Source organism: Trachemys scripta, chromosome 20, assembly GCF_013100865.1.
Source record: "Trachemys scripta elegans isolate TJP31775 chromosome 20, CAS_Tse_1.0, whole genome shotgun sequence".
Taxonomy (NCBI): domain Eukaryota; kingdom Metazoa; phylum Chordata; order Testudines; family Emydidae; genus Trachemys; species Trachemys scripta.
In genome coordinates, this window is record NC_048317.1 from 5991208 (window position 1) to 6018562 (window position 27355).

At 57.4% G+C, this 27355-nt stretch overlaps 1 protein-coding gene and 1 pseudogene across 1 annotated transcript in view; one reads left to right on the forward strand and one right to left on the reverse strand.

Moving 5' to 3' along the window:
• COL16A1 (collagen type XVI alpha 1 chain) overlaps positions 1-22357 on the reverse strand; it is a gene marked incomplete in the record, with an annotated part of 96298 nt that extends 73941 nt beyond the window's left edge. Inside the window, 4 exon segments of the mRNA XM_034754036.1 lie at positions 8792-8909; positions 9040-9114; positions 18801-18923; positions 21875-22357. Of these exon segments, the coding sequence (XP_034609927.1) occupies positions 8792-8909; positions 9040-9114; positions 18801-18885 (278 nt within the window).
• LOC117868201 lies at positions 1985-8145 on the forward strand (annotated as a pseudogene).
• Positions 22358-27355: the final 4998 nt, after the last annotated feature.

Genomic DNA, 27355 nt, shown 5'->3' on the forward strand with positions numbered 1-27355 from the left:
TCTGTGGCGGGGGCTGCAGAGCCGGACGAAGCGCAAACAGAAGAGTTCAGATCAAAACAGGAAGCGCCCGCGTGCTGGGGGAGCGGGAGCTGTTTGCGTCTCCAGCAGGGAAATGTCAGGGCTCTGGGCTGCACTGGAGGTGCCAGCGCTTATGAAACAGGAGATCAATGAGAGGCAGCCGGCCTGCCAGCCAGCCTCACATCGTGTGGAAGGGTCTGTCTGTCCTCAAACCTTGGGCCAGCATTGGCTAATGCAAGTCAAAACCACACAACAATTCCCAGTGCACCAGAACACCCCTCCTCCCAGACACCCTGACACACACACCACCAGATGCACAAACACCCCCAACACATGCACCCCACACTCATCCCCAAACATCTCCCAACACACACTCCTCCCAGACAGGAAGCCAAATACCCCGACATCCCCCAGACACCCCAACACTTATCCCCACACACACTCCCAAACAGATGCACAAATACCGCCAACACATGCACCCCACACTCATCCCCAAACATCTCCTCACACACACACACTCCTCCCAGACAGGCAGCCAAATACCCCAACCCCCCCCCCCAGACACCCCAACACTCACCCCCCCACACACACCCAAACAGATGCACAAACACCCCCAACACATGCATCCAACCCGCCCCAAACATCTCCCAACACACACACTCCTAGACACTGAAACATCCACATCACCACCAACCCCCCAACCCAGTAGCACAACCCTCCCTCCCCCCAACACACACACACACACCCCCTCAGGGCCTCAAGCCGAATTCTAAAGCAATGCCCAAAGCTGATGAAGCCCATCGTACCCAGGCCAGCCCTGACCAGGGTGGATGATAAATGAATTCACACTCCTTCCCATGGATTCCTTCCCTGGCTAAAAGGCCAGGCACTTCCCATTTTCCGCTCCCCTTGTCCCAGCTCCAACCAAAACAACAGAAAAATGGCCCAGAAGTTCCCTCTTTTTCCTAAGCAAACAAAAACTAAAGCGGAGAGCGCAGAGGTTCAAAATCCGAAACCTCGTCCTCTTTCACTGCAGCAGCTGCCAACATCTGTCAGAGTCAGAGCGGCCAGCGTGCGTATGTGTGGAGGTTCCACCAGACGGATTAACTCCAGCGCTGGTCAGTTCCAGCTGCCGAATTGTTCCCACTGTCGCAACAACATTGCCCGGCAGTGAGTCACGTATTTACAAAGGATCTCGCCCAGGTTATTCTGTTTCCATGCTGCGCGGATCCTGCCAGTAGGTCTCTCAGAGGTGTGGATGGGATGGTCCCGGTCATCTATCCAGGGGAGAAGGCCTAGGGGAAGGTCCCATCGTACTGGGCACTGCACATACCATCCCTGCCTCAATAGGCAAGGCCGACAAAGGACGGATTCTCAACCCCACTTGACAGATCGCGAGCTGAGCCACGGAAAGATGGAGGGACTTGCCCAGGGTCACAGATTGAGTCAGTGGCAGTGCTGAGACTTGACCCCAGATCTCCCGAATCCCAGTCCAGCACCTTCCCCACAGTGTCCTCTCTCAGAGCTCCCTATGACCCCTCTTTCTGCAACTGGCGCCTGACCTCAGCCCAACATTTCCCCCTTTACTCCTCCCCGTTACCAACCACAAAGATGCAGCCACCTCCGCTGGGCAGCTGGGAAAGGCAGATGGTTGTCACCCATGTTTATAAAAGCGCCCACCGCCATTGCCTCTGGTCTCTCTTTGTGTCACTTCAATCAGGAGAACATCATCCAGAGCAGAGTGAGCCCCCCAGAGCCCAGAAAGCACTCCCTGGTAGTGCCAGTTTGGGGTGGGCACTGCACCCCAAACAGCACCTTGAATGCAGCCAAGCCCCATTCAGCCCGCCTAGAGAGGCATGTTAGTGAAAGGTACAAGGCCCAGCTGCCCGCCTCAAACGTTGCCTGATGAGAATAACCCCCCTTCCGCCATCCAGTCCGCTGCAGGAGCTGGGTGAAGGGCAGCAAGATGAACCACGGATCCCTGCCCCACTCCTCTGGGAGGGGAGAGAGCAGCGGGCGCCAGCTGCTGTTACTGGGGCCGGTGAGTGAAACCAGCTTGCTGAGAACAGAGGGCATGACACACAGCACCTGGCAAGGGGCCAGAGGGTATTAGCCCCAGAGTCCTGGCCAGTCCCTTCTGCCTTCTGAAGTTCCCCTGCAGTTTCATTTTAGATCACAGAATTCTTCACTAGCTGTCCTAAGCTGCTGCCATGTTCCACCCCAGAGGGGGCTGCATTTTGACGGTGGGTGACACGATTCCTATCTGCATATTACAGAGGGTGCAGCAGATACGCAAGGGGTTGTGGAGAGGAGCCCGGGCAGGTGTTAACCCTGTTCAGATGGTTCCCTTGCCAATCCCTGTTCAGCTGGGTACAAAAGCCTGAGGTGAAGGGAGATGTTTCCCACCCTAGGAGTGAGACATGCTAACAGTTCTGGCATGGTGCAATCGCTCCTTAGGCATCAACTAACTGGCCTGCTCCCTTCCTCGCCACAGAGACAAGCTCCAGGTTACCTGCCTGTCCTGGCTGGCTCCTCATTTGCTTCCCCACTGCATACCTGCTGCATGACTCAGCCCTGAAAGCGAGCACCTACAGGAGGGGCTGGCGATGGTGCATGCACCCCGAGATACAGACGAACCCAACGCCCTCCACCCCAAACAGCCACTGCAGGCCCGGGCCCACCCCCCAGCTGTGATCACTTTAGCAGCCAGCTAAAGGCGTGAATGGAAAAAGAGAGAGGAGGGGAAACCAAGGGGACTGAAAGCAGCCACTGAAAGAGGAAATGGCAATAATGCTTTGTGAGCCAGTCACCCTCCAGCAGCTCAGGCAGAGGGTGTGGGCTCAACACCTCTGCCTTCCACACAACATGGGCCTCTGGGCCATGGCTGCCTAGCATGTAGCACCACTGATCCGCTGGTAGGAACCCACAGCCAAAACAGGAAAGTCACCTACCCCCCTTCCCAGGGCTCAGCTTCATTAACAGAGAGAAACATCCACTCTAGCCTTCTCCCCAGGCTGGGCTGCCTCTAGTGCTCCTCCCTCAGGACAGCTCAGCCCACCCCCTAGGTCCTTTCTCTCCAGAAAACCTCTCCCACATCCATTACATCCAACCTACTTAATCCTTTCGCAGCAGGACTGACACCTATTAACAGGCTGGAGAGTTCCAGGCAAACTCCACCAGCCTAAAGAGTGACTTAGTCAAGGTCCCATCCAGCCCCAGATGGCTCTGGAGAGAGACCAGGCAGCTAGGACGTTTTGACAATTTCAGAACTTGGGTGGGGGGTGGGAGAGGTCACATTTTTTTCAAAAGGGAAAGTTCATCCAAACCGCCTCTTTCCTGCTAGCTGTTTCGGACGCAACAAATCGGCATTTTCCAATGAAAAAAAGACGGTCAGATATCCCTGACCAGCAATCCTGGATCTGACGGCGATGGGGACCATGGCGGAGCCCAGGTAGACCCAGGAGAAGAGGACGTGATGAAACAGACAGGGGATCTGATTTTAGATTCATAAATTCCAAGGGACCATTGTGATCTTCCAGTCAGACCTCCTGTACAGCCCAGGCCAGAGAACATCCCCCCCCCAAAATCCCTAGAGCAGAGCTTTCAGATCACCCAATCCTGAGACAAACATCGCCCGTGACAGACGCCACCACGAGCCTTGGTTAGCTGTTCCAACGGTTCCGTACTCTCACTGTACTGCCAGTCTGAATTTGTCTAGCTTCAGCTTCCGGCCATGAGATCATGTTCGATTATTAGCTAGAGCATATCAGCAAATATTTGTGCCCCATGTCAGGACTTACAGACTGGAACCTGGTCATCCCTGAACCTCGCCTTTGTGAAGCGAAATAGACAGAGTTCCCTGAGTCTACCCCGAGAAGGCGGGTTTTGCTCACCGCCATGTGGATCCCATTGTACACAGCCACTCTCCGGGCTGGGGCCCATTCCACGGCCCTGGGGAAGGCACAAGGCAGGAGGAAACAGCTGCAGCAGGTGACCCGAGCAGTTCGCCCGAGGGCCAGTTAAAAGCAATTACAACTCGACTGACCCGCCGCAGCCTGGCAGAATCCAATCCCTCCTTGCGCGACAGAGCATTGCTTCTCTGCTCGGCCGCGGCCCGAGGAGCCCAGGATTTCGTGGAAGCCATTCCGTGTGTTGTGACTGAGGGGGGCAGGGATCCGTGTGGTTTGTATGACAGTAGCAGTGCTAGGCGCTGCTCATATGCATGGTAAGAGACGGTCCCGGCTCTGAAGAGCTCACAAGACAGACAAGGCAGACGTGTGACCTCACTTTACGGAATGGCGGCACAGAGAGGTTAAGTGACCGGCCCAGGGTCATACAGGCAGACTAGAACCCCGGTCTCCTGAGCCCCAGTCCAGTGCCTCAACCAAGCAAGGTGATGGGGGACAAGCCCAGGGGTTCCGGGCTCAGCTTGGAGAAGCAGGTCTGGCCGCTGCTGCTCTCTGAATCTGAGCCCAGGCTGGGACCTCCTGGGAGCAGAACTTCCCACTCGGAGACATTTCCACAAGCTAGCCTCTCTCTCATTCCAGCACCTCTGCTTCTGGCTGGAAGCCAGGCAAACACAAGCCATGGACAACACAACAGTCCTGATGTTCCAGCACCTGAATGGGGCGAAGGGTGGAAACATTCAAGGGCAGGAAACTGCTATTTTACCTCACCCAGTTTGCTCGTCCCCTCTCGAACGCTGAGCTCCAGCGCACTCGAGAGTGAGCGATGCCAACCTCGCCAACAGGATCCAGGCAGCTCTTGGCTGCCTCTCCGCTGTGCCAACTCTTTCCCCAGCTTCTGCTTGGGAGTGGGATTAGCGCTGTGGACGGGCAGATCTCCGCCAGGGCTGAGGCTGTGAGGAAGCCCTGCTGGGTGCAGACAGGACCCCAAAGCTCTCCCCCAGGCAGGAGCAGGTGGTTACTGGTGTCTCTCCAGGACCCTCTGCTCTTCCTCACTGGTTTTTCTTGTGGGGTTCTTTATAGAGCCAGGATGGAGAGGTGCGAGAGAAACTGGAAGTGACTAAGTAACTCATCCAAGGTCACACAGGGAGTCAGTGGCAAAGCCAGGAATTCAGCCCAGGTCTCCCGAGTCCCCAGCAGAGGCACTAATGACTGGGCCAGGTACCCTCTAACCTGGGGCTGCCCTGCACTGGGAGCTGGAGTTTGCTAGAGCTGGGTCAGGGACAGGGTGAGTCAGCTGGAGGTGGGAGCTGCTTATACCACGTGCCCTTTGGGGCACAGGGCCTAGCACCCACTTCCCACGCTGCTCCTAAGGCGACGGGCAGCTGGAAGGAGACAGACTCGCTCCTGACTCCCGCCACGCACACCTGCACCTGGACTAGCCCAGCCGGTGGCAGCTTCCAGTCACTGAGAAAAGAGCTTTGCCCGTCCCATCCAGAGCTCCCCACTGGGCAACTGATGCAGCAGCCCTGATCCTTACGCTCACCCTCGGGCCTTCCCCGGTGCCGTGCACGTTTACATGGGCCGTGGGGGAGCGGAGAGCGCCTGGGAAAGAAGCCCGGGTTACACAGGATGACGGGAGAGGGCCCAGCAGGGCAGTCTCCAAGCGGCCAGCCCCTGCTGAAAGGAACGGCGTGGCTAGTCACTGCTAAGCATTTCAATCCGCCAGTCTAGACCCATCCCGCTGCTTGCCAAGATGGGGATAGAAAACACACGCACAGAGCGGCTATTGCATAAGGCCCTGGCCAGCGTCCCGGCCGAATTGCTTCACCACATGATTTACTTTCGAGGATTAAGACGGTCCTCGCCGCACTCAGCCTGCACCTGGGACACCCGCGCACCCCCTGCCCGGGGAGCCTCCAACCCAGCTACCGGTGCCGGGTGAGCAGCCAGACCTGCTCTGCCACCCCAGCACGGTGCGCACAACGGGTGCAGCTGCCAGCTGATCTGCAGCTCCCAGCTCCCACACTGGAGAGGGGCCCTCCAGCCCGACCCTAAACATCCCACCCAGCCCCTGGAGGGTGCCGGGCCCGGCTCTGAGATCATAACCTCGCCCCGGCTCTCTGCCGACACTGCTTTCCACAGCACAGAGCCGCAGGAGGGCACCTGCTGCCAGGAGGGGTCTGGGGGCGATCAAAGGCAGGATCCTGGTGGAGAGGTGACAGTTTCCCCTCTCTGGGTTCGGATCAGGGCTCCTGCCCCGGGGCTGCGGGCGGCAGGCAGGAGAAGGAGCTACGGGAGCCATGGTGCAGGCGGGCTCCGTGTCTGACCATCGGGGAGGGCAGCCGGAGATGGTGAAAAGCCCATTAGACGGGGAGGGAAGAGGGGAGTCGATTTGGGTGCTGGACTGACTGCAGTCCAAGCTCTGTAACAGGACACACGGCCAAGGCACAAGCTGGAAGCGGAGCACCAGCCGCCCGAGGTGCTGGGGTAGGAGGGTCTCCTCACTGGCTCTGCAGGGCCCCCCATGCAGCAGCTGGAGGCCCCAAGGATGAGATTTCCCCTCCCCTCTCAAACACGCCCTTCAGCGCTGCAGCAGCCACATGATTCAGGTCTGAAATCACCACAGACACAGAGGCTCAACGCCGGGTAAGGTCCCTTCCCTGCCCTGTATGACCTAAAAGACCCCAGGCTGCTTTTCATAAGGGCAGGGGTTTGCCCTGGGGCTATTGGCGAGAATTTCCCCTCACCACCTGTGCTATGAACCCGCCAGCTGCTACCCTCCACCCCAGAGGCAGCTGCGAGATCTGTAATCTGTGAGGTGCCAGGAGATGCTCTGGGCAGAAGATGCATGGCTCCGGGCATGGGAGTTGTGATTATTGCCGAATAAGCAGCTCCCTGCTCCACACGGGGGTGGCTGATTTGTGAGGGGGGCCAGCAAAGGTCCCGGCCCAGCGTCATTTGCCAAGCAGTTGCTGAAAGCAGAGCGCAGCAAGGAGCGTGACCCTTCGTACCTGCACGGAGGAGCTGCTGCTGAGAGAAGTGATTTGTGGGGTCTAATGAGTCTGACCTTGCCCCTTTAAACAAAACGAGTGGAGAAGCAAGTCCAACTGCTGCATCTTGCCGGCCTCAGAGACCCAGACGTTGCTTTCTCCTCTCTAGTGCTTGGGGCTTAGAGCGAGAGGGGCAGTGAGCTGGGAAACCCTGGCTAAAAAACGACAGCCGTATTCTAGAGCCACAGCCCCTCACCCTCATCGGCGCAACACCCTATGCAAAGAACAACGCTGGGGGAGTGGGTCGGGAGGCCACAGCGAAGGCTGCATCCGAGTTTTCACAAAGCGACCGTATTCTCCAGTAATGGAGCCATCACAGTGGATAACACTCTGGGCCCACAATAATACTGCAGGGCTCTGCATTAATGGTCCCACTACAATGGAGTGACACCCGGTAACCCCAAAACACACACCGCAGCATTCCAGAGTAAGGATTCAAGACAGCAGAGGAACGCACCTCTTACCAATAGACAGCACTGTAGAGTCATGCTCTCAAATACCACAGCGGCAGCCGGGCGACTGCCCATGGTCTGGACCACGACGGCAGGAGAGGGCTGTAGCAGGTGCTAGGGTGCTGGCCTGCCAGAGTTCTTTTTCCAGGCAAAGGAGACCAGAAACACAGACAGCTGGCAGCTGCACCACCAAATCCACCTCGAGGGAAAGCTACCCACCTCAGCAACCGGGGAGAGAGAGGAGTGAAGTCAGGTGACTTCCCCAGGCGCTCCCCTGCCCCTGCTCAATCCATCCCGCAGGGACCTCGAGCATCACGCCCCGTTGAATCAGTGCTTCTCTCCCTGCAGAGGAGGGCGCGGCCCAGCTATCCCGGAGAGGCGCAGAGTGCCTTTCAGCTCCCGAGAGGGACAGTCAGCAGCGGCAGCCCTGGGATTTCCAGGCCTGGCTGCCTGCCAGATCAATTGCCTCTGGCGAAGGACCTGCTGCATCCCTCCCCCGAAGAGAAGCGGAAACAGAAGAAGCAGCATCTGGCCCAGAGTCCGAACTCCTAATTCATGGATGTGAAGTGTCCAGGTTGCTACAAAATCACACCTGTATTCAGCCGTGCTCAGACTAGTTCTGTGTGTTGGCTGCTCCACTGCGCTGTGCCAGCCGACTGGAGGCAAGGCAGGGCAAGGCTTACAGAAGGATGCGCCTTCAGACGAAAGCAGCACTAAACAAAAGTGTGTCTGAGATGGGTGGGACTACCTGCGCAGTTGGCCACACAGACAAACACAGACGGTTCGAGAGCAAGGGATTCAGCCACAGCAACATTAAGGGGCAAGAGGTGAACAGAAGGGTTCCAACACGTCTCTAGAATGTGAGGGGAGAATGTGACTTTCATACTGTCCCTGTAGCCTCACCCATCTGACTGTCAATACATTTTGGATAAAATGGAAAAAAAAAAAAGCTTGGTTGTGAGAGGAGGCAAGTCACAAAACACCAGCAGGCAGGAGGGCACCGGGCCGCAGAATCCGCAGTGCGGCCCCGGCAGCTCCAGTCCAAACGGGACGGCTCACCTGGCCCCCGGTGACAGCACATGGCCCATAGAAGCCCTCCCTTAGTCCGCACTGCGCAGCCCGGGAGCAGGCTCAGAAGCACAGGGTGGGAGGCTCTGCCTGGTCTCTTCAGGCAGGGCTGTTTTGCACTGTGTGTCTGTACAGCGCCTAGCACCAAGAGCCCACTTTGTCAGTTGGGGGGTCCAGCCACTTCCTGCAATCAGTGGCTTCAAATCTGGGGTCTGGCAGCCAAGAGCAGCCCCCTGTGCCTCTCAGTTAACCCTTCACCACCCAACTGTAACAGGCAGACCAGCTGGGTACTTACTGCGTGGGTTGGATCAGGGGCGTGCTGCCCAGCCGGAGGATCAGGGGTCCTTTGGGATTGCGGATTTTCTTTACAGACGAGGTCTTCAGAAGAGCAAACCGCTTAATAAGATTAAAACCTGCAAGGGCCGGGGGGAGAATCACAGATGAGACCCAGGCCGCAAAGCTCCCGGCTTGCTGCAGGATGGATGGCCCTGCCGAGCCAGGAGAGTGGCCAACCCATCTGGGCCTTTTGGCGCGCACACTCACCCGTTATATTTACATGCTTGTCACTGGCCTGGTCTAGCTTCAGCCCCTCCTGCTGCAAACGTGGACATCGCTCGCCTGGAAGAGAAACCGCCGTCAGCGACAACAGGCACGCAGCGCTCAGGCCGCCAGCGAGCCGGAAGAGGGCGAGTGGGAACCCAGGGGTCGGGCGTGGCCACGGGGCTTCCCCCACACCGGCAGCGTGCTCTCACACGGACCCCAGTCAGCAGGCACCTGAGTGCTAGCGCCCCCAAGGTGTGGGTCCCAGGAATGACTAATAAAAACAACCCCCGGCTGAGCCACGTGAAGGTGGCTTGGTCTGGGCGACAGGCTCTGAAGCCCCATCCGCTGCTAGGGTGTCAGATCAGATTTGTACCAAGGGACCCGATATTGTCCCCGCCTGGCAGCTGCCGGGCAGCCTGGATAAAACCAGTCTGGAGGGTCCCCGCGCAGGGCAGAGCGGAGAGGCTCCCGCAGCCCAGCTGGTTGCTGTGTTTTCAATCCCAGCGGAGACATTAAGAGTCGAGCAACCCACGGGCCACTGATGCAGCCCCTGTCCTAGCAGAGGCCCCTTCTGCTCGGGGGGGAGGTGTATTGGCAGGGCAGTGGTGGGGGGGCACTGTCTGTGCTGACTCTGTTCTGGTGATACCCAGGAACCTCAAATCTCCAGGGCCCCTCAGCTGGCACTTTTTGCTGGCATGTTTTGGACAGGCTCTTTGCACCCACTTATTGACTCATATTTTCCCCTTACTCTGCCATGCTGGGCAAGTGATTAATTTGCTCCAGCCTCCGCCGAGTAGGGGGAGATCTCCCCCTCCCCGAATCATGCCATAGCATTGCAGGCCCCCACCACATCTTCCCTCAGCTTCTCTGCTTCGGGTCCAGCAGGGCCACTGGCATCTGGGGACTGATCGTATCCCCCCCATCAATCACGCTGGTGGCTGACAGGGCTGAGATCATTTCCCCCTTCCCACTATGGGAACGATCCCACGCCAAAGGGCCTCGTTCACTTTCACATGCTCAGCCTGCCAGGCCATCCAGCGAAGGGCAGATCCCGGCTCCCCTGGAAATCCCTTTGTCCCAGGGTCTCCCCGGCCCCGTTCCTGCTCTCGGAGTCGATGCTCTATCCCGCCCCACCGCGCACGGACCACACCCACTCGGGTGGCCGAAGAAAGCCACGAGCAGTGGGGCTGCAAGGGGCAGAACGCACCCCTCGGGTGCCGCCGGTCGCTCGCGTGGGGACAGCCACTGCCCAGCCTGGAGAACCACCGAACCGCTGGCTAAGGGCAGCCACAGTCGCAAGCCTTTGCAAAGAGGTTTTCCCTGCTCCTGGAAATCACGCCCTGGGGAGGCTAAATCTCTCTCACACACACACCCCTTCTGCCCCTTTAAGCCACTTGACGGCAGGAACCCAGAGATGGGTCTGAGCTGCAATACTGGATTTCAAACACCCCCCAAAAGTCCCATTCCTGGGACTCCTGGGTTAATTACACCCCTCACCCCCAACCCACCTCCCCCTGGTCCCCGAGGTCACGTCCTAGCATGCGTCTGCCCCCAAACGCCCCCCCCCCTTTCTGCTACCTGGCCACGGCGGCTGCCAGGAAGCTGAGAGGCGAGTGGGAGGACGGGGAGCAAGGCAGCTGGGAAATGCGAGTCGCCCGCTGTTTACGGCAGCCTGGGCCAACTCCTGGGAAAAACAAACTCCCAGTCAGGGCGATGGAATGTGACCCCTGCTTGGCGGCAGGCAGGAGCACAGATAGCCAGAGACAGGGCAGCACGGTGCCTGGGGCTCGGGGGGATCTGCTCTGATGGGGAGGGGACCGTCTTCCTTCGCGGGTTCGGAACTGCTCCCCATCCCAGTGGCTCCACTGGCACCATAACCCCGGGGAGAGTTCCTGGGGCAGAGCAGGGGAGGGCCTCCCAGGAGCTCTCCCAGCGAAAGGGGGAAGATACCAGCCCACTGCCCAGGGCACAAACTGGGCAGCATGGCAGGCACCATGAGAGGTGGGCGGAGTCACAGTGCTACAAACTAGCAGACTGGGGAAGAGATAGAGCCAGATGGCCCGAGTCTCAGTTACACTACGGCCCCTCGGTGCTGCTCTGACCTTAACGGGGGGTGGGGTGGGGGGAGGAACAGCCCCCTGAAAATCCACTGGGCAAGGGGCCTCCCTGGATGGGCAGAGCTGGCACCAGAGCTCTACCCCTGCAGTCAGTGTTGGCAGCCGGGCGCATGTGCTACCAGCTGGGCATTAGGATTCTTTGCTTCCCAGGGCCCATAGGGGACCCGGGGGAAGCAGAGTGTACATCAGAGTCACCCACGGGCTGTTCTAATGCTCACTGGGGGCCAGGCAGACCCAGGGAGTACCGGGGGCAGCAAGGCAGCTCAGAGGCACCTTTCTGCCCTGCTCTGCTCCCGAGTTGAGTGCAGGGACAGAGTCTCTGCCAAACGGGGCCAGAGAGAGACAGAGAAAGGCAATCGGAGAGGATGAGACCAAATGAAATCCAGTGACGACAAATGCGAGGCGCTCCACGTAGGGAAGGAAAACCAAATGCACCAATCCAGCATGGGGGGTAAGTGGCTTGGCAGCAGATGGGCATTGCGCTGGAGCCAACCGCCACATGAGTCTGCTGTGGCAAAAAGAAGCAAATGCAATTTTCGGTTGCATTAACGGAGGCATGGCAGGAAGTCACAGGTGCTACTTGGCACCGGTCGGGCTTCAGCTGGAGAACTGTGCCCCGCTTTGGTCACCAATGTATAGAAAAGATCCAGAGGCGAGCGACAAAGATGATCAGAGGGATGGAACACAAGCCATACGAGCAACGGCTGAAGGAACTGGGTATGTTTCGTTTGGAAAAGAGGAGATTAATGGGGGATATGACAGCAGTCTTCAAATACTCGAAAGGCTGCCGTAAAAAAGATGGAGAAAAGTTGTCCTCTCTTGCCACAGAGGGCAGGACAAGAGGCAACGGGTTCAAACTACAGCATAGCAGATTTAGATTAAAACTCAGGAAAACTTCCTCCCGGTAAGAACAATAGGACAGTGGGAGGTGGTGGAAGCTCCTTCACTGGAGATTTTCCAAAGGGGGCTGGAGCCATCTGTCTTGGAGGGTTTAGACACAACAAATCCTGCATCTTGGCAGGAGCTAGACTGGATGACCCGACCCTTCCTGTCCCTTCTAGCCCTACGGTTCTATGATTCTATGGAAGAGGAGTCCGAGGGGAAGAGATGCCTGCAGCAGGGAGACCACAGACAGGCCTGTGAAGACTCAGAGCTCGGGGTGCAGCAGAGCCCCCGAAGAGGGATGGGACAAGCATCTCCACTCCTCTCTCCAGCCAGCCCAGACACTGTGAGGCTCTGTTGCTTTCCAATGCCTGGTTCTGCTGGAAGCGTTTCCCGAAGCTCTGGCTGCACCCAGGCGCACCCGGGGAATACCATGCCGCAGCCCCCATCTGAACGCCCCCGCACAGAGCTCACTGCCGGCGCCCCCAGGACAGGGATGCGCGGAGAAGGCAGCGGAGGCACTGAGCAGAAGCCAGGCGGGGCAGAAGAAAAGAGGAAAACTGCTGGCCTGGAGGAAAGACTCGGCGCTAGCTGGAGCCAAACGGTGCTTTGCCCAAAGCCACAACCTAGAACATTGGCTTCTCCACTGCCTCCTGCAGATCCCCCAGTGCAGCAGGAAGAAATTCACACAAACCCCAGGGAAAAAAGCAGAAGTAACAGGAGCACTGGCTGTGAGCGAACGGGTCGGTCCCCAAGGCTGGGGTGGCACGGTGCTCTCTCTGGCCAGGGGGGTAACGGGTAGCTCCAGACTCCCCCGTGGAGGACGCGTGACAGCACAGGATTCTGTCACGGACTCCTGGGCAGTCCTGGGTAAGGTGTGCAGGAGCCTGATTCTCATCTCATGCTGCCGTTTGCAGTCCCTGTAAGGCCCCGTGCCAGAGCAGGGTGGAGCGGCCGTAGCGTGAAGAAGAGCTATGCATACAGGGGATAATTTCGCTCTCACTGAAATGCAGCTTCTTCTGGGGTGGCAGCTGTTTAACAGCTCACAGCAACACCAGCCATCAGCTGAGGAGAGGAAGAGGAGAATACTGCATCCAACTGAATCGGCTGTGTGTGGGGGGGAGGGTATCACAAAACACAGATTTGGGCAAGGAACTGAGGCAGGCATTGTTTCCGGGATTTCCGGGGGTAGCTGCACATGAGCGAAGGCTGCAGAGGAATTGCTTGTGCAAGTTGAGGGAGAAGTTTCTGCAATGGTGCCGTCTTCCTGGCAGCTTTCCTCTGCCTGCTCTCAGATGCCAGAGCAGAGTTGAATCCCAAAATATCCTTCCTGTGGAATCAGCCTAAGCCAGGAAAAAGTGTGCGTGGGGGGAGAGGATATGCCAGGCCTGTCTTAGTCCAGAATGGAGAGTCTGTCCAAAGAAGAATCCTCCTTTATACGAGCAGGCAGAGCCATGAAAAATGGCCTGGAAAAGTTCAGTCCGCTTTGCCTATGTCTGTCTCTCTTCGGGGCTCCAGCACATTGACTTGGCAGGATTGGTTGTGGTAACAGGGAGTGTTCCCCAGAGGCTGATTGGGAATTTGTATCCACAGGCGCACTTGAGGCAGGATGGCCCAGGGGCTAGGCCACTTACGTGGTGTCCAGAACACCTGGGTTCTATTCCAGCTCGGACACTAAGCAACTGGTGGCCTCTCTCCATGCCTCGGTTTCCTCGCCCATCCTGTGTAGAGCATGAGCTCTTTGAGGCAGGGCCTGTCTCTCACCCCGTGGTGTGATGGGGGCTTGTTGGCGGGGCACCTCAAGTTGCTACCATAGTGCAAATAATTATCCAGTGAGTAACACGTGGCCCTTGGGCTGGATTCTCAGAAGGGCACCGTACCAATCTGGGCCCCTTTGATGCCTCTGAGCGGTTCTGCAAATCTGGCTACACGGGTCCAAGCAACGCAGCTCCGATTTCAGGGAACGAAGTCTCACCCGCGGGAGTTAGTTGCAAAAGCTGTTCTACAACCGAACTAGCAACAATCACACCAGCTCACAGGCAGCTGGCAAAGAGAGGACGGGAAAATTCATGAGCGAAACCCTTTGATCTGCTAAATGCCATTCCCCTCCCAAGGACGGTGCAGATTGCGCACTAACAACGGATAGAACAAAAGCTTCGAATGGGACGATCTCGGGTTCCCACATTCCCGTGGGGTCCTGGTACCGATGGGAGGAGAAAAGGGGAGAACCCGGGGCGGGAAAAGGGGCACACAAGACAGGCTGTAAACTGAAAGGAGTCTCGTGATCGTTGTGACAGTGAGCAGCAGGTTCCCATGGGGAATGCTTTCCCCGTTCCTTTGATTTCAGAGTGAGTTCTCTTTGCTCTGGGGTCGTAGGTGTATTATTATTCATGGAGCCCCTCTATGAGCAGCAGCAGGTGGCAGGGCCCTGCCGGTTGGCTTCCTCGGGGAGGAGACGTGGAGTCGGGGTATATTCTAAGCGACTTGCCACCGCGCAAGCCTCCTCCCAGCCAGCTCGTCTACAAAGCGGCCAGTTTAATCGCATGCGAGCCTGCCTGGTCAGAGCACCAGGGCTCCTGTATTCAGATCCCAGCCCCCTGAGCAGCTCCCGGATCCCATCTCGCCGACCAAGTTACGCCACTTGGCCTTCCCAGCCAGCGTCCGAGTTTACTCCTGCAAGCCCCGTTTGGCTGGCCAGGCGCAGAGCCCACCGCTGCTGCAAGCGTTTCAGTTGCTTCTGTGTGCATGGGGTTGCTTGCTTGTGCACATGCCCAGCTCGGCACATGCACGCTGCAAGCCAGGGGCGGATGGAGAGGTGTGACCCGGCCGAAGAGCCCAGCAAGTCCAGATCCCCAGTGGGACAGCAGCTCTCTCCGTGGCCTGGGCGGAGTCACCTCTCCACATTAGCCTCCCCATCTGCAAGAGGCGGGCATGGATTCCTCCGGCCCCCAGGTGTGTGCCAAGGCCGAATCAGCTGATATCCTCCGAGTGCTTAGCCGGCGATAAATGCTGGGCTCTTCCCTGGGGTCTCCCCACTGTAGTTCCCCGTGTCTCCCTTTGATCCCAGGCCCAAAACCTGTAGTAACAGAGAACACAACTGAACCCAGCCGGCGCCAAGTCCTCACACCCACCCGCGGGGAGCAGCCTGACTTGGCCAGGGGCAGGCGCACGATGATCTAATGAGCCTAAGAGCCGAGCTCCGGCACGTGCTCACGGGCGAAGGAGCCTGCTGGTGTCCAGCTGGCAGCACGAGTCCCGCTAATAGCAAGAGGGGTCTGTGCCAAGCAGGAGGCCCTGTTACTGACCTCAGTGCAGGCTGCGGCCCCGCCCAGCGGGGCACCAAACTCCCAGGCCCTCTCTGCCTGGGATGATTCAAGGAGTCCCCACCCCACGGGAAAGCAGGGCCCCGGCTGCCGAGCGAGGCTCCTGATCATCGCTGGCTGCAAGATTGCGGAGGGCGCATGCTCCGGCGCTCGGCTGCCTACCCGGCTCCGACGTCTCATGGCATCCGTCAGCAGAGCCAGCGCCGAAGCAAACAGGGCTCCGGGCCGGGAAAGGGGAAGGAGCAGGGAGGACAGTGTTGGGAGCCCTACTGGGGCGGGGGGCTGCATCCTCGGCCTGGCCATGCCAGCAAGGACTTGGGGCCAGGTCAGCAGTTTATGGGCTGCTCGACTGAGCCGCCCCGACCCTTAGGGGCCAGAGGAGAAGGGAATCCACGCAGGGTGGCTACAGCACTTTAAGCTGCAGGCCTCCGCGGCTCATCCCAGTCCCTAGAACCCCCACGTCTCTCTCCAAATGACTGATTCCAAGGTTCCCATATGGCCCGGCTTGACCCCCTCCCCTATATCCTGAATGCGAATCTCCTGGCTCTGCTGATTCGCAGGCAGGAACCTTGCCACCACTCCTGCCTGGCATCTGCCCTGTAGAGACCGAGGGCCTGAATCTCCATCGCCCGACCTCCCTCCCCCACCCTTCCGGCTCCGCACTCACTCTGCACGCTGGGGCAGGCCAGGGAGAGTCAGGCCTAGAGAGGGCATGAAGGTGGTTGGGAAGCCAGGAAACTCGGAGCCAGGACTCCTGGGTTCCATTTGCCGCTCAGACACTGGCTCTCAGTGTGAACCTGATCAAGCTGCTTCCGCCGCTCCGTGCCTCAGTTTCCCTGTCTCCACTTCAGGGATAATGCTGCTCAGCCAGGAGGCTGGATTCACTAACACTGACAAAGTGCGTTAGAGCCCATGGAGGGTCAACCTGCGCTGATGCCGAAGTACTGCAGCATTGCTCATGGGCTGTCGCGCCAGACAGGCACTCAGCGCTGGCTCCAGGCACGGCCCACCAGGATCATATGGCCAAGGCGTGGGCTGGGCAACCAGCCAGGGAGCCAGACCTTACAGACGAGCTCCACCACTGAGCCGAGAGCAGCACGCGTGACCCCCAGCAGCCCCTCCTCGGTATCCCGCTACAGCCTGCCTCCATCCCCCCTCAGGAGCACCCGCGAGTCACGGGGCCCCCCACCGACTCTTTGTGAACTTGCCAGGGGCATGGCACGGGGGCTTACGCCCCATGGGATGCCCAGCCAGCCCCCGGTGCTGGCCCGCTCCCAGCGCAGGAGAGCAGCCCAGCACTGCACAGAGGTTGCCTGTGCAGCGGGGACGTAGAAGGGGTGACAGGCGCGGGCAGCGAAGCACCGACGGCAAACCCCAGCGCATGGGCGAGTGCTTCACAGGCCACGTGGGGCTCGGAAGGAGCCCTCTGCTCTCCGGCGGGTAAGACAGACGGGATGTTTGGGTCAGACGCAGAACCGGATGCTGAACAGCTCTGCGATGGACGCGGCATGTTGACCAGGCTAAGCCAGCCAGACACGGCTTTATTCCCGGGCCAACGCGGAAAGCGCTGTCCTAACTGAACCAGCAGCCCCCGGGAGCACTCTCCCCAGGGGCACGTACAGACTGCCCCCCTCACTGGAGCCCTACACACCTCAGGGAATTCCCCCCAGGAGGCAGCGTGGCCCAGGGGTTAGAGCGCTGGCCTTGCCATCTCACTTAGGCCCAGATCCTCAGGGCTATTGGGCACCGACCGCCCATTGAGATCAGTTTGAGTCTCTCTGGGCCCCAGTTCCCCATTGGTGCAATGGGGATATAGCCCTGCCCTGGCTTTTGGGGCATTGCAAGGGGAAATGTGGGCAGCACCAGGAGGCACTCAGATACTCTGCCGGCGGGAACCAGGAAAATACCTTCAATAGTGAGACACCAGCCTCGGTCTACAGAGCTGGGAACTGACCCCGCGTCCCCTGGCTCCCAGCCCGGTGCCTCGCCCGCTCGGCCACCTTTCCTCCCTGTGCTGCCCGCCACAAAGGGGCGGCAAACCCCACGACTGTCACATTGCAGACCCATCCCGCAGGGCAGCCTGTGCATACCGCCGTGCCATCAGCACGCCGCCTCGCCCTCAAAGGCATCTCAGGGCACTCGGATGGGCTGACGGCTGTTGGACGGCCCCATGGAGATGGGGAAAAGCAGGACCCCTGCGCCCGCGCTCACCTGCCATGAGCAGCGGGCGCCTGGAGAGCTGCCAGTCAGGGGCTCAGCTCAGAGCAGCATTCGAGCTTGGGAGGGACGCGGGGGAAAGATGCCAGTCAGAAGGAGGATACTGACCTCCCCAGAGCCCTGGGCACCATCCCCTGACTATAGACAACATCATTCCAGCTGGCTCAACGCGGGCACCATCCCTGCTCCAGGGGGCCACCTGCTGCCAGTGACCGGGTTGCCCGCCCCGCACCGGGATCACTAGTGAGCAGCAGGCGCTGACTCAGTGATAGCTGCGCAGAAAGCGTGCACAACGCACGCCGGGGATGGAGCATTGTCCTTCTCTGAGCACGAGCGGGCCAGGCACTGGTGGGAGACCCTGGCCTGGGGAGGGGGGCTTAGTTAAAGGGCAGCGCACCCCAGCAGCTCCACAACAGAGGTTATTCAGGCTCCCAGAGCCACTCCCCACTGGCTGGGGATGTTAGAGAAAGAGGACATTCTAGTGGTTAATGCACAGGGCTTGGGAGCCAGGACACCTGGGTTCCATCCCTGGCTGCCCCTCCCTGTGTGAATGGGGGTGGTGGGGACTGGCTCCCTACTCTGCGAGAAGAGCTCGGAGAGCCTCAGCTGGGAGGTGCAGCACGTGTGCATTTGCTACCCAGGAACAGCGCTGATGTGCCAAGGGCAGCACCCCTTGCAGGAACGAGTCGTCAGGCTGCGCTCGGCTACCGCGCTCTGCAGACTGGGATACTGGCTCCGAGTTCGAAACGCCCCGCGTCTCTGACAGCCACCTGACCAGCTGCCTGGGAAAAGCAGACCCCTCCCCACACCCGCACGCAGCGCTGCCCACTGCAACACGCTGGCACTGGGATTTGAACCCATCACCCCCCGGCACATGCAGACAGAGACCTGACCCCTCCCTTCCTACCCATGGCTCTGCCAGTGCATCTCATTCCTGCCCTGCAGCCCCCCTGCTAGTCCAGCCCTGGGCTCCCCAAACACAGCTCAGCCAATGACCCTAAATCCTGACCCACACCCCCCCCCATGTTATCCCAGCCCTGGGCTCCCCAAACACAGCTCAGCCGGTGCCCCTCAATCCCAGCCCCCATTACTAGTCCCGCCCTAGACTCCCTGCCAATCCCCTAAATCCCCCCCCATCCCAGTCGTGGGTCCCCCAGACACAGCTGGGCCAGTGTCCTGCAGACGCAGCGCCCAGCTATTCCATTCTGAGTGCCACGCTTACCTGCTTTGGATGCAAGGAGCTTCCCTCCTGTACAGGTGCCAAGGAGGCCAGCTAGGCAGAGAGCAGAGACCCAGGCTCCCAACATGGTGCCCTCAGGTGGGTCAGGGACCAACACTGCTGCCTCTAGAAGTGGAAGAAACCAGTCATAAGTAATATGCCCAGTGCAGATGGGCACAATCCTCTCCTTAGCGCCCGTGAGCCTGTCCCTGCTGTCCCTGCTAGGATCCGTTCAGGTCAGTGGGCAGGGGCGTCAGGGGACTTAAAGGGCACAGTACATGGCACATGCATGGTCTGCAGAGCTGGTGCTAGGGGAAGTTCAGGCCCAAGGCACAACGCACAGGAACGGTCACTTGCTAACAGGCCCATTCATAAAGCCCCGGCTCAGTAGGGATGGGCCCAAACCAAACCCTAGATTTCTGGGACGTCCAGCTCCAGGATTCGCTGCTCTGACCCAGCCAGCCCTGTAGTGAAGGGAATGACAGAGATGTCTGTGCCCAAGCTCAGCATCAGAACCTGCTCTTTCACCCACCCCTGCTGTAAACACCTGGGTGTGTATCATACCCGGGGGATCAAGCGTGCCTGTCGCCGTTCGCACTTGGGTCTACGGATGGCTGCCCCAAAGAGCAAGCCAAGAGACAAGCGCCGGCTAGGGAGAGACTGGGGAGTCAGCCAGGGCTACAAGGAAACACTGAGACGAGACAGACACCGCGTGGGGGAAGGGGTAGGGCACACCCACAGAGCGATCAATGTGATGGCAGCAAACATCACAGTACCGCAGGCAAAGCCAACGCACAGGAAAGGAGAATTCAGTCGCCTTCTGCTGCAGCTACTGCACCAACGCAACCCTGACGCAGCCTTACTAGTCCATGCGTGCTCTCAAAGCAACCCCTTCACGAGCACCACAGCTGTCCCGCCACCCACAAAACCACTCCAGGAGCACCATACGGGATGGAGAAAACTCAAAGGTCCCGAGCCTGGAGAAACCTTTGGAGAGATAACAAAACGAGGAGTCCTTGTGGCACCTTATTTACTGGGGCATAAGCTTGCGTGGGCTAGAACCCACTTCATCAGATGCACGGAGTGGAAAATATAGGAGCAGGTATAAATACATGAACGGATGTGAGATGACTTACCAAGTGGGAGGTCAGTCTAACGAGACAATTCAATTGACAGCCGGCTATCAAGGGAGGAAAAATAACTTTTCAGGTGGTAAGAGAGAAGCCTCGTTAGACTGACCTCACACTTGGTAAAGCAACCCCCATCCGTTCACGTATTTATACCTGCTCCTGTATTTTCCACTCCATGCATCGGATGAAGTGGGTTCTAGCCCACGAAAGCTTATGCCCAAATAAACCAGTTAGTCTCTAAGGTGCCACAAGAACACCTTGGGTTTTTTTGCTGAGACAGACTAACCCGGCTACCACTGAAACCTGTCATCATGCAAGGCTTCGGAGAGATGTTCCTCTAAGCCTCTCTCTCTGGAAACCTCATCAGATGTCGCTAAATCCACCAGGAACAGATTTTGACCAGCTGATCCCAGCAGGACATTTTGTGGGTTAATGTTTTTAACATGCACTAAATAACCCCATCTAGACTTTTTTTACGTTCCCCCAGTGAAACTGAGCAATCATGGCACTAAAACTGTCATCTGAAAAGACTGACCATCTGGGTGGCTTTTTGCTGGGGTTTTCTGGGGCTGTTTTTAACTCCTCGAACAGTTGCAATGAATGTACTCTATCGCTTGCTTTGGCCACGAGGCCCTAGCAAGGCGAAAATCTTGCCCCTAATAAGAAACCGATGGGTGGGAAAGGATTTTTTTGTTGCTCAACCTCTCCAAGAAGAAAGGGAAATGCTGTTGCGATGACAATTTTCCTGCAGTAAATGCTGTAAAAGAGCGCGGTGGAAACTTACCAACAATTTGCAAAATAAAAACAGGAGGGGAAGGAGGGGGGAGAAACGTTACTGCCAAGTTTTGTCTTAGTCTCCTAGTTTTCTCCCAGGCACCTCATGCCTGATTCTTGCCTCTGAAGTCATGCAAGAGCACCTATTGCTGCCGCATTTCAAAGATTAAAATCTGGCAGCCTATGCTTTAAACTTCATCCCGGATGGAATCCCCTTTGACTTTCATGGTGTGAAAACCGCCTGTCTTATTGCCACAAGGCCGGCTTTGAACCCCACACACATCCAGAGGGTCCCACCAGGGGGCAGAGCACTGATAAAAAGAAGACCAGCCATTAATCCTAAGCCAGGCGATGTGTTAACATAGTGGCATTAACCCGTGATTGACTGGGAAGGTAAAGGGGCCGGTAAAGAAGTCTTCACCAGCCTGCAAACCCGGAAAAAATCAGAGCTTGCCCCATAAACCACATGTCATAACATCCTTTACTCACCCCATGCAGGGGTGGGGTGGGGGGGCAGGGACAGGGGAAGCCCCAAATCATCAAACTGACCTCCTGTGCAGGACAGCCACCAACCCCAAGCCAGCACCCGCAAGGAACTTTAAAAGATCTCCCCGGTTCCAGAGCAATTTTGTTTGACCCTTAGGTAAAAACTAACATCTACAAAGCAGCTGATTCTTCATGATCCCTTTGGTAGCCCCTCAGCCAGGTTTCACCGTGTATAAAACATGTAGATGCATGTTGGGAATTGAGAGTCGCTGCTCGCCAAACAGCGAGATCTTTGTTCCCTTGAATGTTTCCCATCTCCCGATAGTTTCCACTCCGGAGCACTGGGTCGACGCAAGCCAAGGGCTTGGACTGATCAGCTTCCAGGCCCCCCTGTGCAGGCTGGGAATCACAAGCACTGCTGGATGCTGGAGTAGGTAATCAAGAAAACAGCAGCTTCCACAAAGGGGAAACACACCCGTGTTGTGCAGCATGCCCCGGCTACACACTGCTCTCTGGCCGTGGTGACTCGCTGCCTCTGCCTGTCAGGAACGGAGATACGTCCCCGTCCCCGTCCCCCAAGCAAACCTCCCTGCCGGAGAAGGACTCACGCGGGTTAAAAAGTCCTGGGGGTTCCAAGCAGCTGTTAAGTCAGGCCCCAGCCTGAGCGAGAGGTTAGTAGCCACTTACCTGCCAAAGAACCGAGGCGCTTGTGGGGTTAGATGCAGTTCAGACGGGGAGCCAGCTTTGAGACCATGTCTGCAATTCGGGGAGCGGGAGGTCCCGGGTGGGGAAGGCAGCGAGAGGATGCACGCGTCAGCAGGACACGCCGGCGGTCCCACAGAGCTGTTCCTGGCAGTCGGTTGCTCCAACTTCTCGATGGTCGGGGAAGATTTATTCCGGAGGGGGGGGGAGCTTTCGAATCCTTGCGGCGGAGGGAACGAAGCAGATCTCCTCAGAGCACCACTGACATCTTCTGGCCCTGGCCTCCTCTCAGCCCTCTCTCCTGCTCTGCCTTTCCCTCCCAAGAGCGAGCGCTGACTGTGCGCAGAGAACTTGCTGCTCTGCCAGGCCCCCGAGCTGGAAACGACAAGCCATTAAACGTGTTGGAATGCTGGAGCAGCTTAATCAAGCCCAGCTGGGACAGGCACGGCGCCGCAAGGCAGGGAAAGCCTCTCGCAGTGCACGGGAGCTCGCGTCTGACACATTGCCCCGAGGCGGGACTCGAACACGCTACTCGTTCCCGTTATCCCCTAGAACACCACCCCCACCTCCCGGCGACTGAGGATCAGAACAATCCTGCCCTGGTGTGCTTAATGGGACACCTGGAGGCTCCTTGCTGATGGGTGGGGACAAATCGCCAGGCCTTTTTAAGAGTCGTGGGTGGGACAGATATGCTCTAGCCTTCTCCCCACCTAGCCCCCTTGCTCCACCCTGTTCCCCCCCACTTGGACACAGGAGTCAGCCCAGGGCATCTGAAATGCTGGGCACTGTAATAATATCTGGCACATCTCACAGTGCTTTACATGTGTGACTCCCCGTTTTACAGAGAGGGGAAACTGAGGCAGAACCAGGGCACAGCTCAGAGGAAGGATGGCCCAACGGGCAGGGAACTCAGGTCTGAGTCCCAGGCTAGTGAAGTCCCTGCTCTGCCACAAACTCGCTGTGACTTGGGCAAGTCACTTAGCCCCGCTGTGCCTCACTTTCCCATCTGTACAATGGGGATAAGGGCTCTGCCCTGCCTCCCAGGGGCATGGTGAGGACAGATACATTACAGACTGTGAGGTCCCCTCAGATATTACACTAAAGGGGGGGGCAGATAAGTACTAGCCACCCAGACTTTAGCCACAGAACCACGCTGTCTCTTCTACAATGGCCAGAGGGGCGTTTCCTTGGGCTATTTCCCCCAGCCTGCCAGGACGGCTGCAGCGTGGGGTGTGACATTCAGAACACGGCTGCCTTCCTTTCAGCACCATAATGCTGCCTTTGCTCCTCTCTAGACAGCCCACGTGGAGGCGGAGGGGGGCACCTTGCTTGGCTGCGGGGGGATGGGGCCTGTGCCAGGGGCCAGAGTTCACAGCACCGTGTCGACCCTCGGAGCAGAGCATTGTGGGTTTACATGGCTGGAAGTTTTTCTCCCATTGGAGCGATCGTGTCCAAGCCTGGCATTCGCTTCTCCATGTGCCGCGAGGCCGAGCTGCTAAAATAGGACTAAAATAGCTTTTCTAAAACTCCTTGGTGCGGCCAGCCCTGCCGAGCCAACACGGCTCTGGAGAGGGAGCCTGGTTTGATTCTGGTTCACACATCAGCAGCATGGCTTCCAGATGCAGCCGCTACTCTGAGGGGGCGGGATGCATCAGCCAGGAAGATCACGGCTCGGTTCCCAGGGCCCAGGTGGGCTTTGCGGTGCCGGCACCAACAGGATTGTGCAGCTCCGACATCTGCGCTGGGAAGGGAACAAACACAGAACCTCATACTCCAATTGCCAGAGTAAAACGACGCTTGGCAGTGTAGTTCTAATCAGGACAGCTGCATCCATGGGGCCTGATTCTGAGTTACATTACGTCCCCTGCAGGAAACAGACCCTCAGCTCTGGTATATGCTTGCGCCCAGTCCCCGGTGCAGGGGGCGGATTGGGGGTTTGGCTGGAGCACCCTGGATTACAGCTATTCTCTGCCCCCCTCGGCCCAGACGGGTCCATGGAGGTGAGTGTGTGAGTTACAACAGCCTTGTGGCTGTTCTACCTGACACCACGTTCCAAGCAGGCCCCTGCAAAGCCCTGCAATAGGAACATGGAATGAGCCAGCCCTCCCCTGCAGGATCCGGGCCAGCGTCGGGCCCCTGAAGGACACAAGAAGCTGCCGACAAGCAGAAAGCAGTTGTGGGGGGATGGGGGTAAATATGGCGAAATGCAAACAGCTCACACACTGCAGGGGGCTGGCACGGAGGTCAGCAGAGTTCAGCCTCCATCTGTTCTTCCCCAACCACTGACCCGAGCGCTAGATCCTCCCCTGGATCGCCTCTCGCTGCCCATTGCCACGGGCCGCCTCCCCCACACTGAGCGCCCATCGCTGACGGAGCCAGCTCTCTCCGCCACTCGCCCCTCTGCCTCCCCCAGGGCTTCCCGCCAAGGATGGAAAAGAAGTGCGAGGCGCAGAGAGAGGCCTCCAGCCCCACGATAATGACAAAACCACAGACAGCAAGCGCTTAGCAAGCCCCCACCACGTTCTGCAAGACCTGCTGAGTCAGGCAAAAATCGCAGCCTCCGTCCAACCACAAGGATTCCCGTTTGAAACAAAGGCCGCCACTTAGAACTTGCAGGAATTGATTTTCCACCAGCAGCAGCTATTATCCCTGGCTGGGCTGAACGGGAAATCACTGAGCCAAGACAGGGAAGGGAGCAGTCAGCGTAGTAGAGGCAGTTGTGTCACACAGGAGCGCGTTCACACCCGATACCTTTTCCACGCGCCGAACCAGCGACGGCAGGATTCCGCTCCCAGGTCGCCCCATTGGTGCTTGGAGCTGCTACGGAGAGGGGAGCTGCACGCGGCATCCGCAGGAGGGTACCCAGCCATCGCACCTGGGCAGTGGAAAACGGTTGCTAGAAATACCTGATTGAGGATTAACACTTAAAAGGGAATTTCCCAAGATGGGAAACTGACCGGACAGATACATCAGGCTGCTCCTTTGAGATGTGGGGCTGGGGAGTCCACAGAGCTGCTTGTGTCCCCTGCGTCTGTTCGCCTGCAGCACTTTTCAACCTCAGCCAGTGTCATTGGGAATCCAGCCCACAGGGGCCACATCAGATCAGACCATTGCCTGAGCTGGTCCTGCCTCCGGCCTCTGGCTACAGCAGATAGCTGAACCTTCAGAAGGTGACAGAAAACTCTATCATTGCCAACTGTGCAAGGCTGCAGGGGAGGTGGGAATAACCCTTCCTGACCCCTGCAGCGATCCGCTCTGAAGCATGGGGGATAGCTCAGTGGTTTGAGCATTGGCCTGCTAAACCCAGGGTTGTGAGCTCAATCCTTGAGGGGGGATCTGGGGCAAAATCAGTACTTGGTCCTGCTAGTGAAGGCAGGGGGCTGGACTCGATGACCTTTCAAGGTCCCTTCCAGTTCTAGGAGATGGGATATCTCCATTAAGGAAAAAAAAATGATGTTTCATGACCTCTGCAACGATAAGCAGTCCTACACTTGTTCAAACCTCTTAAAATCCCACCATGGTACTTAACTCTTTGATCTCCTGTGACAATGACTTCCACCAGGCAAAGCTTGGTCTATAAGGAAGGATAGTCTTGTGGCTAGGGAACTGACGTGGGATTCTGGAGATCTGTATTCAATTCTCTGTGTGACCTTGGGTTTATTACAATACGAAAAAATCTGTGCCTCAGTTTCCCCATCAGTAAAATGGGAGTAATAATTCTTCCTTTTCTTCCACCTCTCATCTATTAGATCACGGGCTTTTGGGGGGCAGGAGCTGTCTCTCATTGTGTCCGTATAGTGCTTGGCGCAGTGGGGCCCTGCTCTCAGCTGGGATCTCCAAGCACGACCAAAATACAAATAATAATTTCCTTGTATTTATTCTACCCAACAAGTACGGATGTGCCGGTCTCTGATGCCCACAAACTTTGGGGACTGAGAAATTCAGCTCCTAGCTGAGCCCATCCCTCGCTTTTCCATCCTTCCCCACACCTGGCTCTCCCCTCCCCTAGGAGAGGATAGTGAGGACTGACTGCATTCAACTGGTTTCTTCCCTAACGATGACAAATCTATTTACACCGAGGCTTTACAAATGAGCATTAGAGATGCAAGCATCTCAATAAACATGCTCCTCGTTAACAACTGGTATTTATTCAGCCCACAGTAAATAAGCCGTCGTGAGTGAACCAAACGGTGCAATCAGCGCTCGGTTCAAATCCTCCCCATTTATTCTGGCGACAGTCCCCAAGACAGGGTATTTATTCCTTAGCTAGTTACACACAGGGATAATTAAGGGGTAATTAAAGCAACTGGGTATGAAACATAACCAAACTCCTATCATTCCTTTTTATTGGACAATTATTTTCCCAAAGCTGCTCTTTGTTTAAACCAAGCAAAGGCTATTAAATAACTGAGTTTAGGAATAAATGTGTAAAAATGACGGTGATTTGTGCATCTAACATAATGGCTTCTATCGCAGCAGCGGGGAAATAGCAGCAGCAGAGACTGATCTGGTATCGCATCAAAGTGAGACATAAGGCACGAATGGATTAGATAATAAACTGTGCTTATTAGCTAGCCCCATTGCTCCCTCTGACTTGCATTAATTGAGCTCCACGGCACCTGTGTGCAGTGGGAGATACAGTTATGGCAGGTGCAAACAGGGGGCGCTGTTACACTTAGTCTTACAAGTTCTTTTTCTGAGCGGGTGAGCGCTGTTCGGTCTTTGAAGACTTGCCGTGTTGTTGTTCGTTTGACGCGGCCGTATCTTGCTGGGGGAGCTGTTGCAAGCAGCAAGACTCTGCGCCCATCTGGCTAAGGGGGGGTCAATTCTTGGGGCGGAGCGGAGTTGCTCCTTGAAAACTAGGGCTCGGCCTTGGGCTGAGATTCCTGAAAGTGGAGTTTGCTTGGAGACCACCTCTGTCCCTGGGCTGGTGCCCTGAGGGAGAATAAACAAGCTACGCTAAGAAAGTACCCAGATCTCACTGATTTTCCCTCCACGTGGAGCTGCAAGGCCCAGACACCATCAGGAATAGAACCCAGGAGTCCTGATTCCCAGTTCCCTGCTCTGACAACCATCAGCAAAGTCCCCGGTGTGAACCACACAAACATCCTTCTCACAGGGGAAACATGCAGTAGCCCTGCCCACGTCCCAGTGGAGATGGGCCAAACTGGCAGGATGCAGCCTCTGCACCCAGCAGACCTGTGGGGTCCTCCCTAAACCCCCACTGGTCACCCATAGGGAGCATCTGAGGTGGACGCCGAACCATAGAGAGAAACGCCACCTGGCGCTCTAGTCACAGAATATCCCATCTGGGCAACCATCAAGTGTGTGGACCACTAAGCGTGGGAGCCCTGCCACTCCCTCCCTCTGGTGGACTGGCATGGCCAGCCCTAATTCAAGGCACAAAGCAACGTAACGCTGAAGCAGAGGTGGAGGACGTTCTGCTTAGATGGGTTTAAGAGCCAG